General features: G+C 37.2%; 1 protein-coding gene across 6 annotated transcripts in view; it reads right to left on the bottom strand.

Moving 5' to 3' along the window:
- Mia2 (MIA SH3 domain ER export factor 2) overlaps positions 1-14,170 on the bottom strand; it is a 117,604-nt gene extending 103,434 nt beyond the window's left edge. For 4 of the 6 annotated variants that reach the window (XM_087208022.1, XM_087208026.1, XM_087208023.1 and 1 more), the window contains exons 1-3: positions 13,830-14,170; positions 11,399-11,532; positions 1,078-1,164 (exon numbers count right to left, since the gene is read on the bottom strand). In XM_087208022.1, the coding sequence (XP_087064148.1) occupies positions 1,078-1,164; positions 11,399-11,532; positions 13,830-13,944 (336 nt within the window). In that variant the 5' untranslated portion in view covers positions 13,945-14,170. The remainder of the gene's footprint in view (positions 1-1,077; positions 1,165-11,398; positions 11,533-13,829) is intronic. The other 2 variants (XM_087208024.1, XM_087208028.1) reach the window with 2 other exon arrangements.
- Between the last annotated feature and the right edge of the window lie 2,009 nt (positions 14,171-16,179).

The raw sequence follows: 16,179 nt of genomic DNA, 5'->3' as shown, positions 1-16,179 counted from the left end.
ATGACTTTTTTATGCCTCTTTCTCCATGTCTATAAGATGCAGATGTTGACAGTCTCTACCTTATAGGAGTATTATAAGTAAAAAAATGAGTCAAGTGCTTAGAATAGTAACTGTTGAGCCAGGTGTGATGATGCATGCCTGTAATTCCAGCATTCAGGAAGCTGAAGCAGGAGGATTGCCACAAATTCCAGGCCAGCCTGGGCTTTATAGTCAGTTCAAGACCAGCCTGAAGTAAATAGTGAGACACTGTCTCAAAAAAAAAAAAAAATAATAATAATAACAGTAACTGGCTCTAGAAAACACTAGCCTAGCCTAGATCAAAGTTATTACTACCCCAGAGCCGGGGATTTAGCTCAGTTGCTATCCATGCCTGTTTTGCAGGCACAAGGTCCTGAGTTCAGTCCCTGGTACCAAAAAACAAAAAACAAACAAAAAAGTTATACTAGCCCAGACAACATTACTTCTACCCCAGTAATTCAAGGTAGATGGTCTAACCTCCTTGCTTCTCTTCAGATAACTCTGAAGGACCATCCCAGCTTCAGGGCTCCTTGTGGAACTGATAACATTTATTTTAACTGCATGCCACTTCAACTGCTCTGTTGCATTTTCTTTTGTTCCTTCACAGGTCCTAGTCCCAAGAGTACTCCTCAGAAAATTTCTTGACATGACAATTTATCTCAGTGTCTGTTTTCCAGGAATTTGTCCTAAGAATCTGGGGTAAACTGACTGTGATGTCACATGCTCATAATCCCAGCTCTTCAGTTACTCTGGAGGCTAAGGGAGTTCAAGGCTAGCTGGGTAATGCAGCGAGGCCTTTCTCAAACAGAAAAAAAAAAATACTGAATCCTTATCACTTCTCGGCCTTTTGGCTAAGATTAAGTGTAGAAAAATACTGAATCCAGATAACTGTCTCTGTTTTGCCTAGGTCTATTTACATAGTCAAACTATTCCTAAGCAAGTTCTCAGACCAACTAATTTTTGGTCACTCTATGAAAGAGTGAACAATGGACACTTCTTGAAAACTGTTTGAGCAAAGAAATTTTAATTCAATTAAGAGCCAGGTATGAGTTTACTCACTTTAGTTGATATTTGAACTTCTTCAGATATGAACACCTCTTCAATCTGGACTGCATCTCTGGGAAAAAATCCAAACTCCTTTCCTTTCTATCAAAATGAAGGACAAAGATTATAGGGAAGAGTAATCAAAGTAATAATAACTATTGAGCCTAATTTTGCCCTTTGTCACTCACTTTCATCTAAGTCAAATCACAAAATCATTGTCTATCAATTGCTAGCTAAAAGAAAATGAGTGAAAACATATTCTTTTACTATTCAAAAAGAATAAGATTAATTCATGGGCACAATGCACCAAACTGTAAATGCCACAGTGTCAAACTTCAAAATGAAAACTATCCTACCACCACATACTAATTTCTCTCTCTCTCTCTCCTCTTCTGTCTCTTTTCTCCTGTCTCTCTGTCTCTCTCTCTCTCTGTGTGTGTCTCTGTGTCTCTCTGCCTCTCTCTCTGTCTCTCTCTCTTTTTTTTTTTTCTTTTTTGCTATGTTGGGTATTGAGGCGAGGGCAAGCACTCCTCCAACTGAGGTACATCCCCAGCCCACTTCTGTTCTCTAATGACCTCCTTTGCCCAGGCAGACTGCAGATTTGCACTAGTACACCTAGGATATCAAAAGGCAAAGCAAAAAAAAAAAGGCAAAGCAATGGTGACAACAGCCAACATAGACATACTCCATGTTTTCAAAATGTCATGCTCAGGTAAGAGATTTAACCGTTGAGGAGCCACCATAGGATTCATCAAAATAGTAAAGGCCCACAGGTCCTCTGTGGAGGATTTGGTTCCACTCAACTTTTCTGGGGCTACCCTAGTAATAGAAATTCTTTTAAGCCATCTCAAGCACATGTAGGATGTCCTCCAAGAGAGAGGGCTTCACAAACCACTTTCAGCCCATTTCTTATTCCCATTAAAGTTTAAAGAATGTATTTCTTAAGCCAGGTGTGGTGGTGCATGCCTGTCATCCTAGCACTCGGAAGGCTGAGGCAGGAGGATCACTAGGAGTTCAAGGCCAACTTAGACTACAATAGTGAGTTTAAGGCCAGCCTGAATTACATAACAAGACTCTGTCTAAAAATTTTTTAAAGTATTTCTTTTGGTCCTGTGATCCAACACCACTATGCATTGATTGTAATTCTCCCAGATTTCCAGTTGTTACAACTTTTTGGAAACTGATAGCCAGTGGGTCCACTGTATGGTTCTTTAGGCAGCTACATGGACTAAACACCTAAATTGCCAAACTAAAGTGAAACTTCACCCTGGCTGTATGCACTTTTGTGTGGAACTATTATTTTCACAGTTAGTAGACAAGACAGAATGCTTTCTCTGCCTCTTATGACACCTACTGTGTCATTTTTCCTATACATGTGATGGATGCCTCTAATGTATTCAAGACAGACTGGCATTTTAAAGACACACTAAGCAGTAAGGAATCTTGGACTGGAGAGCAGGAAAATTATTTTGACCATGACAGCCAGAGGTTCAATCATTTTTAATAGAATCTGCTCTTTCCAACAGTGATATGAAGGGTTATACAAAGAAGAAATTTTCCAAGAGTTGAAGACATCATTTTACAGTGGTACATGCATACCTATGTTTATAGCAGCAGTACAACTCATAATAGCTAAATCTTGAAAGCAACCTAAAGGGTATCAACAGATGAATGGATAAAGAAAACCTGGTATTTATACACAACAGAGTACTATTCTGACATAAAGAGAGATAAATTTGATTTATCTGTAGGAAAATGGACACACCTTGAGACAATAATGTTAAATGAAATAAATCAGACATACAAGTTTAAATATCACATGGGTTCTCTCATTTGAGAAACTCAAAATATGAATAATTTAAAGAGCAAAATAAAAGATAAAAAGAAACAAGGAGAGCAATCTTTGTAAACCAGAAAGGAACCAAGAGATAAAGGGAGGGTGAGGGAGGGGAGAAGTAGTAAAAATATTAAGATGTATTATCACTATGTACCAACTCCTCATGATGGATGCAATCATTATATACAGCAAATGTGTACTAACAAAAATTAAAGAGGTAGAAATTTGATGTATATATAATATGCAGGAGATGTATTTATCAGGTTGGTCACCTATCATACCAAGTTCTCATTAAAAGCATAATGATACAATCGAAGACACAAACCTATTTTAGCTGAAAACATTAATCATAAATTTCCTATATCATATCTTCAGAGAGATGACTCAGACATTTATAAATCTCTTAGGTTCATATGAAATAAAAAAGTTTCTCACTTGTAACAGTTACACCTTGTTCTTCATCATTAATTCATTCCAGAAATTCTATTGAGTGCCTAAACTGATGAGTAACAAATGAATTTTCCCATAAGAATTCATGTAATTAGAGAGAACAAAATGACAGAATAGCAATCAGCAGCAAAATACAGCCTCCCTGGGATGTGAAATCAAGACACCTCAAATATAACAACTTGGGGAAGAAAAAAACAATTAAATCTCTGGGAGTTGAGCAAGAACTGTCAGGAATATTAGAAACTACAGAGAAGCTGGAGACATGAAGCACAATGCAGAGAATAGGGTAAAACAGTCTGGAAAGCTCACCCTGGCTCCTGGAGAAGGGTACCTGTCTCTATAGACACAGGGTAAGCACCCCAGTTCCAGGGAGAAACAATGGATTTGGCCAGCAGCACTAGTGCCAAGAAAAGTCCACAGATACTGTAAACCATAAACAGCATGGGGTTTTACTCCAAAAGTGACTCCTTCCACACAGCAAGCTAGAATTAGAAAATAAATCTGGTGCAGCACCTACCATATTGCAATGGAGTGTTTAATTTCAGAAAGGATTTTCAGAAAGGGGTTGATTATTTAAGACTAAACCACAGAAAAACTACAAAACAACTTCACTTCAGGGTTCCCAGTGTTACCCTTCCACAGTGACTGGGGAAGAGACAGCTATGGGAGACAGTTGTGGAAAAGGGGTAGGCTATACATAGATACCTAAGTCAGCCCAGGAAGAACACAAGGCCTTACCCTCTGTGGTGAGAAATCACACCTAGTATGTGTGGGTTTCAGAGGCAGTTGGGTCTGAAAGTGCTGGCATTAAGCAGAGTGGGTGCTTGAACCCTCTCACTGCTGCCTACATCCAACACAGATCAGAGGTTTGATTGCTTTCCCTGTCTATCAACATGAGCAAGGACACATTTCAATTGCCACAGCCTGCAGTGAACTGGATAGAGGACTCTCTGAAATGGGGGGGGGGGGGTGTGTGCAGGGGGAGATGGAGCACCTCACAACCCACAGGCCATAAAGCTAGAAGGAGAAAACCAAGACTTGGTAAATTCCAGAACTGCAGCTCTTGGAAAGAGACCACTCATTCTGAGCTGGGTGTGATGGCGCGTGCTTGTAACCTTAGCACTTGGGAGGCTGATGCAGGACTGCCATGAGTTAGAGGGCTGCATAGTGAGTTCAAGGCCTGTGAAGAAGGAGGAGAAGGAGACAGAGGAGAAGAAGAAGGAAGAAGAAAGAAGAAGAAGGAGAAGGAGAAGGAGGAGGAGGGGGAGGAGGGGGGGGAGGAGGAGGAAGAGGAAGAAGAAGAAGAGGAAGAAGAAGAAGAAGAAGAAGAAGAAGAAGAAGAAGAAGAAGAAGAAGAAGAAGAAGAAGAAGAAGAAGAAAACAATTTGCAACCCAGACCAATATATACTGCAAAACAATGTTTCAAAATTGATGGAGGAAAAAAAAAAGATGAAGAAATGAGGTGTTCCTATGACAAAAAGCATTTTAAGAAATTCATGGGGGGCTGGGGATTTAGCTCAGTGATTCCGGCGCCTGCCTTGGAAGCACAAAGCCCCGAGTTTGATCCCCAGTACCAAAAAAAAAAAAAAAAAAAGAAAGGAAAAAAAAGAAATTCATGGACACCAAACCAGCACTCCAAAATATTCTCAAGAGTATTGTAGAGACAATTAAATCAACAATGCCAAACAGTCCTAGAATGAATACATATGGCAGGATAAACACTTTTGCAAATGGGAAAAAAAAGGAAATCAGCAACAGGAAAATAATGCAATGACAGAAATAAGTCAATAGCTTTCAATAATAACTGTCATTGAGAATGGTCTCAGTTCCCCAATCTAAAGACACACATTGGCAAAATGGATCAAAAATAAAGCTCAATGACATGCTATATGCAAAAAAGACATTTAACCCAAAAAGAAATTAGCAGATTTTAAAAAACAAACAATATTCCATGCAACAAGGACCCAAAAACAATCAAGAGTAACTATGCTATTTTGAGACAAAGTGGACTTCAAGCCAAACCTGATCAGAAGACACAATGTTCACTATATATTGGTTAATGAACAATTCAAAAGGAAGAGATAATTATAAACATATATTCACTGAACAACAGTGAACCCAACTTCATAAAAGAAACACTACTGGGCTGGGGATTTAGCTCAGTGGTTCTGGTGCCTGCCTCACAAGTGCAAGGTCCCGAGTTCAATCCCCAGTACCAAAAAAAAAGAAACACTACTAGACATAAAAGGTCAGATAAATATAAATACAATTAGAGTGAAGGACCTCAATACCCCACTGTCACAAATAGATTAACTAGAAAAAAATTAACCAAAAAATTAGAGTTGAAAAAAACCTTCAAAAATGATTTTAGTAGATATCTACAGCATATTCCACACAACAACAACAAAACACACATTTCTATCAGAAGCACGTGGGATTTTCTCCAAAATAGACCATGTAATAGTCAATAAAGCATGCTTAAATAAATGTAAAAGAATTGAAACTATACCAGGCACATTATTAGATCATAACGCAATGAAACTAGAAATCAATGACCAAAAAACCCCACAGAAATAGTGCAAATACATGGAAATTAAACAATATACTCCTGAATAATCAATTAGTCACAGGAAAATCAACAAAGAAATTTGAGTTCCTGGACTCCAACAATAATGCCAGTGTAGTATACCAGAACTTATGAGATACAATGAAAGTAGTCCTAAGAGGGAAGTTTAGAGCTGTGAATGCCCACATCAGAAAAACAGAACAAGCCCAAATAAATAACCTAATGATGCACCTCAAGCACCTAGAAAAACAAGACTAATTTAAATTCAAAGCTAGTACAAGGAAGGAAATTATAAAGATCAGAACAGAAATTTTTGAAATTGAGACTAAAACACAACAAAAGAAATCAATGAATGAAAGAGCTGGTTGTTGGAAAGAATAAGCAAAATGGACAAACTCTTAGCCAATCTTACAAAAGAAGAAGGAGGACAAAGAAGAAGAAGGGAGCAGGAAAAGGAAGAGGAAGAGGAAAGGAAAGACAAGATCCAAATCAATGCCATGCAAAAGTTAAATCACAATGGACACCATCAAAATCCAGAAAAGTATTTGCAACTACTTTGAACCTGTACTCTAACAAACTGAAGAATCTGAAAGAAATGGATTGGTTCCTAGATGCAAATAAATTATTAACACCAACCAAGAATATAAAAAAACTAAATAATCCAATGACAGGCAATTAAATTAAAGCAGTAATTAAAAATCTACCAACTAAAGAAAGCCAAGGTCCTAAAGGATTCATTATCACTATCACTATCAAATTTATAAGAACTTCTGGGAAAATCTAAAGCCAATGCTTCTCAGACTCTTTAATGAAATCAAATGAGAAGGAGTACTCCCAAAGTCATTCCTGAAAGCTAGCATTACCCTGATTCCAAAACCAGACAAAGATCCAATCAAAAAAGAGCTATGGCCCAATCTCTTTAATAAACATAGTTGCAAAAATCCTTAACAAGATACTGGCAAACAATGCAACAAATCATCAAAAAGATCATGCATCATGACCAAGTAGGCTTCATCCCAGGGATACAAGGATGGTTCAATCTATGCAAATCACTAAATGTAATATATCACATAAACAGAAGCAAGGACAAAAATCACATGATCATCTAAATAGATGCAGAAAAAGCCTTTGAAAAATTCAATATCCATTCATCATAAAAACCCTGACAAAAATAGGTATAGAAGGAGCTTATCTCAATCTGATAAACCTATTTATGACAAACCTTGCTGGGAGCACTGCACTGTAGATCACTATGACCAGGCCTAACTGATTTCCTCCTGAGGATGAGGCAGGGCCCCTCGGGAGAACAGGCCACAAGAGGGCGTGGTGGAGCAAGGCCTGGCTGAGAGGAGCACTATTTTTCTTTCTGCCCATTCACCAGAGAAACATCAAGCATCATCTCCTGCAAACCCTAGCCGCTCTCCCAGTTCCAATCATCCAGCCCCTTTTACCTTCCCCTGCACTTCCCTTACTTCTACCACTATAAATAAATGCGTGGCCATTTGCTTGGTGGGTTTTTCCTTCCATCAGGAGTTAAAGCCCCACCTGGCCCCACCTATACCTTATTATAACTCTGTCTTTCTTAATCTCTCACCATCATTTCTCACTCGGTGAACCCTTTTGCCATGTAGGCCATCAACATATTAAATGGAGAAATGCTGAACATTTTTCTCTAAAATCAGGAACAACACAAAGATGTCCACTATCACCACTCTTGTTTAATATACTCCACAAAACATTAGCCAGAACGATCAGGCAAGAGAAAGAAATAAAAGAAATACCTTTAGGAAAGAAAGAAGTCATATTATCATTATTTAAAGATGACACAATCCTCTACTTACAAGGCCCAAAAAAACTCAACCAAAAGACTCCTAGAATTAATAACCAAGTTTACCAATGTAGGAGAATATAAAATCAACACACAAAACTTAATATCATTCCTGTACACCAATAATGAACTCACTGAGAGAGAAATCAGGAAAATAGTACCATTGACAATAGCAACAAGAAAACTTAAATACTTAGGAATTAACCTAACCAAAAATGTGAAAGACCTCTACAATGAAAGCTATAATACCCTGAAAAATGAGGTCAAAGAGGACAGCAGAAGATGGAAAGATATCTCATTCCTGTATACACAGAACCAATACTGTCAAAATTGCCATACTTCCGAAACTGATATACAGATATGCGATCCCAATAAAAATACCAATAATATTCTTCACGGGACTAGAGAAAATAATCATACAATTCATAGTAAACAGAAGAGAGCCAGAATAGCAAAAGTAATCAAGGGCAACAAGAGCAAAGCAGAAGGCATCACAATGCCAGATATGAAGTTATTCTCCAAAACTGCAATGATAAAAACACCATGGTATTGGCACAAAACCAGACATGGGGATCAATGAAACAGAATGTAAAAATGACTCCAGACACATTCAGCTATCTGATCTTTTACAAAGGGGCCAAAAACATACATTGGAGGAAAGATAGCCTCTTTAACAAATGGTACAGGGAAAATTGGCTGTCCACATGCAAAAGATTGACTCTAGACCCATATATCTCATCACATACTAAATTAAAATCAAAACAGATCAAAGATCCAAATATTAAAACAGAAACAATCTGATGGAAGATAAAATAGGTAAAACAATGATATAGGCACAGGCAAGGACTTTCTAAACAGAGCTCCAATTGCACAAGATATAATGCCAAGAATCAACAGATGGGATTATATCAAACTAAAAAGCTTCTGCACAGCAAAAGGAACAACCAACAGGGCCAGAGATTTAGCTCAGTGGCATAGTGCCTGCCTGGAAACCACAAGGTCCTGAATTCGATCCCAGGTTCCACAAAGAAAGGAAGGAAGAAAGGAAGGAAGGAAGGAAGGAAGAAGAGAAACAACAAACAGAGTGAAGAAACAACCTACAGAATGGGAAAAAATATTTGCCAGTCATTCCTCAGACAGAGGAATAATATCTAGAATATATAAAGAACTCAAAAAAATAGGCTCCCCTAAATAAAAAGACCTAATCTAAAAATGGGCAAGTGAAATGAATAGACACTTCTCATAAGAAGTACAAATGATCGATAAATACATGAAAAATGTTCAACATTTCTAGCCATTAGAGAAATGAAATTTAAAACAAAACTGAGATTCCATCTTACCCCAGAAAGAATGGCTATCATCGAGAAATCAAATAATAACAAATGCTGGCAATGCTGTGGGAGAAAAGGAAGCTTCTACCCTGTTGATGGAAATGTAAACTACTACAATCACTATGGAAATCAGTGTGGAGAGTCATCAAAATACTAAAACTAGAAAGTCCATTTGATATTCCTCTTTTGAAATTTTGAAATTCCACCGATAATTCCTCTTTTAGGTATCTTCGCAAAAGAGTTAAAGATATCATATTACAATGATCCATGCGTAGCCATGTTTATAGCAGCACAACTCATAGTACCTAAATCTTGGAAGTAACCTATAAGACCATCCACAGATGAATGGAGAAAGCAAATGTGATATTTATACACAAAAGAGTACTGCTCTGTCATAAAGCAGGACAAATTGAGTCACTCATAGGAAAATGGATGCACCTTGAGACCATATTGTTAAGTAAAATAAATCAGCACACACGCTTAAATATCACTTGGTTTCTCTTATATGAAAAACTCAAAGTATAAATAAAGGGCAAAAGAAAAGATAGATAATAGGAAAATAGTGGCTAGATCTTTTGCAAACAGGAAGGGAACCAGGAGATGGAGGGAAGAGAAAAGAAAGGTATTCTTAAAAAGAGTTAAGATGTGTACATGTCCCAACTCCCCATGAGGAATGTATTCATTATGTACTGCAAACATGGGTTGATAAAAATAAAACTTAAAAAAGGAAACAATAAGGCCAGGAATTTAGCTCAGTGGATCCAACACCTGCCTTGCAAGTGCAAGGTCCCGAGTTTGATCCCCGGTACCAAAAAAGAAAAAAGAAAAAAAGAAACAATGTAAATTCTCTAGAACTTACACTGTTCACTGGGGTAATATTAGTATTTTATTTTAGTGGTATCTTTCTTAACCTTTTTATGACTCATGATTGCCACTTAAAATGAACAAAAGTACAAAACAGCAATGATGAATATGTGAGATTCTCGCCTGATTGATAACTACTGTTCTGACAAGAACCAAGGTATGACTGTACAGTATTTTGTTTTTCATGAAAAACGTATACATCGAACTTTCCTCAGCTACTAACCTTTCTAACCATCTCTTCAATAAAAACTCTCAGCTCTTCCTTTGTTCAGAAAGACATACTTTTTGATTCTCACCTTTCCCCCTTACTGGGAATTGAACTCAGGACCTTGCACTTGCATGGCAGGTGGAGCGCCACTGAGCTAAATCCCTGGCCCCAGACATGTTTTTTTAATATGATTAATTAAAACATCTTATTCTCTCCCAAACCTGACCACGGCAACACCAAGAGATGGCTAGGGAGTTGTTGAACCATTCCATAACCTACGCTAGTACCCCTAAATTCTCTCCAAACAAATAGAAAATCTTAAATTCACAAACTGTGCATGATATGTAAAAAATATTTTCAAGGCATTCCTTTAGCCCTCTGCCTCAACCAGATCTTCTTCCAAGAAGTTTTTTAACAAAAATTTTGGAGCCACCAATTAATATGATAATTTTTGTTTGTTTAAATATGTTAAGGGCTTTTACTATTTAGTATTTTGCATTTTTCAATTGCTGTTGAAAAATATCACTTGCTTATAACTATAGAAGATTCAGTCCCCATGGAAATTTTACTTTTTGTGTTTATAGTCTTATAACTTGTGTTTAGATTGTAATTTTTTCACTCATCATATCAAAAAGTATAGCGTGCTGGTATGACTGATGTCTTGCCAGAGCATGGCAGGGTTATGCTTTTTGTCACTTAAGGTGTAAAGTCCTAGCATAATAAATCTGTCCATGCACACACATACATAAAATTATACAGTGTTTTCAAATCCTTAGGGTTCTTTTAAAGATGAAAAGCGGAGCTGGGTACAGTGTCACATCGGAAATCCCAGCACTTTGGGAGGCTGAAGCAGGAGGATTGCAAGTTCAAGCCCAACCTCGTCCACTTAGCAAAGCCTCTCTCAAAATAATAAAAAGGGCTGGGGATATAGCTCAGTGTAAGAGTACCCAGGGGTTTGATCCCCAGTACCACCGTAAGAAAGAGAAAAAAAGGGGAAGAGAGGAGGAAGGGAAGAGGGGAGGGAGGGAGGAAGAAAGGGTGTGGTGGTGTGAGCCTGTAATCCCAGCACTGGGCAGGCTGAGGCAGGAGGATTGCTGTGAGTTCAGGTCAGCCTGGGCTACATAGGGAAACTCTATCTCAAGACAGAACAAAACAAACAAAACAAAACAAAGAGGAAGGAAGGAAGGCAAGCAGGCACCCTCTTGTAGTTGGTCATTTATTCTGCATTCAATTTTGAAGACTAGATACTTACACTTCCTGCCCACAAATCTTCTCTTTCTCCTGCAAGTTTAACATAAACAGATATCTCTTCTCCCTTAGTGAAGTTCAGGTATAGGCAGTCAGGTCCTGTGTAATCTCTCACAGCTAAGACTCTGCTAATTAATGCTATGTAAACATACAAGGAAAAACACACACACATTTCAAATTAGAATATTATTTCTTGTGTCCATTTTGCCCTTCTCTGTTCCATCTTATATATTTTAAACGGTAATTTTTTTTGTTGTTGTTGTTTTTTTGGTACTGGGGATCGAACTCAGGACCTTGCACAGCAGGTGCCGGAACCACTGAGCTAAATCCCCGGCCCTAATTTCTTAATATCATTTATGGTCTCAAAAAGCTTTCCACTGCACACAGAATCAAGCCCAGGCTTTTTTGGTTTGATACTGAGATTCAAGGATGTCCGTCACCTACTCCTCAGTTCCCTATTTAAAAGGATCTCCTCACTGCTGAGCATGGTAGTGCACACCTGTAAACCCAGCACTCGGGAGGCTGAGGCAGGAGGATCTCTGCGAGTTCAAAGTCAACTTGAGCTACATAGTGAATGCAGAGCAAAACCCTGTCTTAAAAGAAAAAAAGAAAAGAATCTCCCTCTATTTCTTTACACATAGCCAGGGCTGTGGTGAAACTCATAGAATTATTGACCCTGCAGTGTGTCATTATCATCCTCTAGTCTATAGGAAAGGGAAAACTAATTTGTTAAGCATTTGCATATTTTTAGTTTATTAAATCCTCAAAACAGATCGTTAAAGTAACTGATCTCATCTCAGTCTAACAACTAAGTTTTCACTAAGGTTTAGAGACTGGTTGGTCACACAGCACTGGTGCAGCCGATTTTTTTTTTACCCCAACATCACTTCGTTATTCCAGGCTTCTATTTTGGCTCTTTTCTCAGCCTAGAAACCCTTCTATCTTTCCTCATGTTTAACTTGAACCCCCTGTCCTCCCAGAGGCATCTGCAACATTCCATCCTACTCTAACCACCTCTTCTCTGAACTTTTGTCTTACTGTGTACACTTACTATCCTGTATCATTACATATTGTTCCATTTGATATCTTGTCACCATTAAGTAGAATGAATATCCCTGAAGGGTAAAAAAACCTATCTTACATTCTAGTTTATTGCTCTCAGATATACAGCATCCACCCACTCCTCAGACCCAGCACACAGTAGGCCCTCAGGAACTATGGATGAACCCTAACCACATAGGCTAGAGTTAGCCCTTCGACATACGAAGTGAGAGGCATATCCATTAAGCACCATAATGATGCTAACATGTACGGTTTTTAAAATATTATGATTAAGTCATAAATTACAGTTACAATAGCTTTATAAATTGCTATAACTCAAAATGTTCTCTTTTCATGTTGTCAGTCCCTAAAGGATACTAAAATGTGGTTAAAATGTACAGACATAAAGAAGGGTTATTCTTATAAAACACTTTCTAGTAAACTTCTCTATGTAGTAAATTACATACTCAAAAGTTTCAGAAAAATATTTACACATAAAATGTTATTCATAAATTATTTATGTCTATACTGATGATATTTTGCACTTTAAAGTTATATGTTACAAATTAGAAATAATACACATATTGGAAAGACCAAATTTATGTACAGCTACTCCAGTATAAAGAGATGCAATTATTTTATACCATAATGCTAATAACAAAATAATTATGTTCTTAAATAATAAAATAGAAATTAATTTCTCATTATAATAATAAAGGAACACAGAAATATTAACATTTGGTAAAATTTACAGAATATGTCATGTTTTGAAATAAAAACATTTCCAGGGCCGGGGATTTAGCTCAGTGGTTTCACAGCCTGCTGCGCAAGCGCAAGGACCCGAGTTCGATCCCTGGTACCAAAAAATAATAATAATAATAATAAATAAATAAATAAAAATAAAAACATTTCCAAAAAGTAACAATCAGAAGTCTTGATTATGAAATAGAAATTAAAAGTACAAGATAAAGGACTGTCATATGGCCTGTTATCTTTCTTATACATATTAATTATATTTATTCTTAAAAAATAGTAGAAGAGGGCCAGGGATTTAGCTCAGTGGTCCCGGTGCCTGCCTCGAAAGCGCAAGGTCCCAAGTTCGATCCCCGGTAAAAAAAAAAAATAATAGGAGGGCCAATTAACTTGTGAGGTATGGATTAATATCATTATAACTTCTAATATATTTCTATATCAATCTGATCTTTGTATATTTACATCAAATACCACGAGATGTTCTGCTTCCAGAATTTCTTTTTTATAGAGTATACTTTACAATTCAAATATTTCTCAATAATATGAATCTTCCTTTTTATCACGCATGTCCATAATAACATTTTAGGTGATTTCAGAGGTTCTATTTAAGAGGAGAAAAAGGAGAACAAAAGCAAACTTACTTTCACATTCCAGGTCACCACATTTTTTAAGGTCTGCCAGCAGTTTTGTACCCTCCAGATACTCTGTCAGAGAAATAACAAAAAGAAGGAGTCTGTGAATGCCGATCTCCGCCATGCTAAAACAAGCAGCTAGAAAGCCCAAATGAGATTGAAATCAATTGTTTAGACTGTAGACATCCCAGCCAAAACAGCAGACATTCTACTCTTGTCACTAAATACAAGAGAAATGGTGTGGCGTATTTTAATTCCTTGATAACTACATTTCTTTAGCAATTTGCAGGCTTAACTTGAGAAGAAAACACACTGCTCCCAATCTGCAGTGTCAGGTATACAGAGAGTGCACTAAGGTTTAATAATTAACAAACAGTTGTAGTTGGACTAATGTCTTATAAAGGTATCCTGTGTAAAACTGTCTCACTTAAAGGCATCTTGTGTTCACAGGGTAGTTCTTTTTTATTTTTATTTTGGTGGTACCAAGAATTGAACTCAGAGCCTTTGCACTGAGCTACGTCCCCAGCCCTGTTTAAATGTTTTAAATTTTAAGACAGGGTCTCACAGGGTTGCCTCAGCCTCCCAGAATGCTGCGATTACAGGTGTGAATCATCCAGCTCACAGGACAGTACTTAACAGGCCTTCACAGAAAGGTAGCTAATCTCTGTTGCAGTCTTCAGATACATCACTCAACAAGCGCAAAGTATTTGCTACATGCAAATTCCAGGTTCAGAGAAAGTATATACATAGTTATATACAGAAACAGTAATAATTTATGTTAAAACTATGGTTATGAAATATGATAAAAACTATATGAAGAAATATTCCACTTTAATATTTAATTTTTTTTTCATGTGTGTAGCACCTAGTTACTATGCCCCATGTATTATCTTAGGTATGCAGATCTATGATCTGATATAACATTATACCAACTCTTTGGGGCAGGTAATGTTATCATCCCCATATTGCATATGAAGAAACTGAGGCACATAGAGCCGATTAAGTCTCTTACCCAAAATCATGTAGTGAATGGAGAAGTTCGGTTTTAGAAACTAGGATGCTCGTACTCGTAAGCACCATTTTTACCATCAAGGGGCAAGATTTCTGCTCAGCCTGTAACAATACTATTCTAGAAACAGCAAGTAGAGTATTGTTCCATGTACCATTTTAAATTATATGTATTTTTCTGTAAGTCAAGGGAGAATGAGAGACTGAAAAGGCACCCCCAACAGCAGGAGTACACAGCATGATTGTAAGTGGTAGTCTTTGCTGTTTTCCATATTTCATAGCTTTCTTTTTCTAAATTTGGTGAGCATATACCATTTAAAATAAAAATAAAGGGCCGGGGATTAGCTCAGTGGTTTTGCCGCCTGCTGTGCAAGCACAAGGACCCAAGTTCGATCCCCCATACCAAAAAAAAAAAAAAAAAAAGAATTGGCTGGGACAACCAGTGAACAATTAAATAACAATAAAGTTATGCAAATCAAGTTGTTTGAATATTGCTGTTCCTCAAAAAGGATCAAAGTCCTATGCTGGGAATTGCATAGACCTACAGGTTCTCAGGTCAGAACCTTAAATTTTTATGACATCACACTAACCTCTAGTGCCTGACACAAATAAGACAAACACCCAGCACCTTGTAAAGCTGATGTGAAGGACCTCTGCTTTCAAAATCCTAAAAGAGTGACGGGGATTTAGCTCAGTGGTTCTGGTGCCTGCCTTGCAAGGGCAAGGTCCTGAGTTCGAACATTTGCTAACCTGTTTTTCAAAACCAGTGACCAGTAGGAAGCCTGCTCTCTCACAGCTTAGATGCTATGTCCTCAAAAGAAGGGTAAGAAATAAATATGAGAAAAGGAAAAAACAGAAACAAAGTCTTTGTAAATAGGGAGAGAAGGAGGGTTGAAGGGAGGGCAGGGGAATGGAGAAAAAAATAAGATCCAAGATACATCATGTAAAGGTACAAATTCCCAACGATGAATGTCATCATATTGTAAACCTAAAATATACCAATAAACTTGATGAATAAAAATTTTTTAATTAAAAAAATAAAGAATCTAAATAGAGCATGAATATGAAAGTACTTGACTTTCTAAAGGGTATTGGATTATTGTAGACACACACACACACATACACAGGGAGTAGGTTAGTTTCTTGACTATCTTCACAAATTCACATGCTATATTGTCAGACATTTAAAGAATGATCAATCAGACCCTAGGCTTCAAATTGGCACAAGGTTATTTCCACAATTTACATTATAAAATCTAACAATAAATAAAGCACTTTTAGTAATTAATGTAGTTTAACTATCCTTGTTTTATATTCAGTATTAAAGACTTTATAGCTAAAATCAGAACTA

The sequence above is a fragment of the Heterocephalus glaber genome, unplaced genomic scaffold, assembly GCF_053883595.1.
Source record: "Heterocephalus glaber isolate CG9 unplaced genomic scaffold, H.glaber_assembly_v1.0 deba00000901, whole genome shotgun sequence".
Classification (NCBI taxonomy): domain Eukaryota; kingdom Metazoa; phylum Chordata; class Mammalia; order Rodentia; family Bathyergidae; genus Heterocephalus; species Heterocephalus glaber.
The sequence above is the reverse complement of the archived record's forward strand: the minus strand, read 5'-3'. Positions and strand labels throughout refer to the sequence as shown.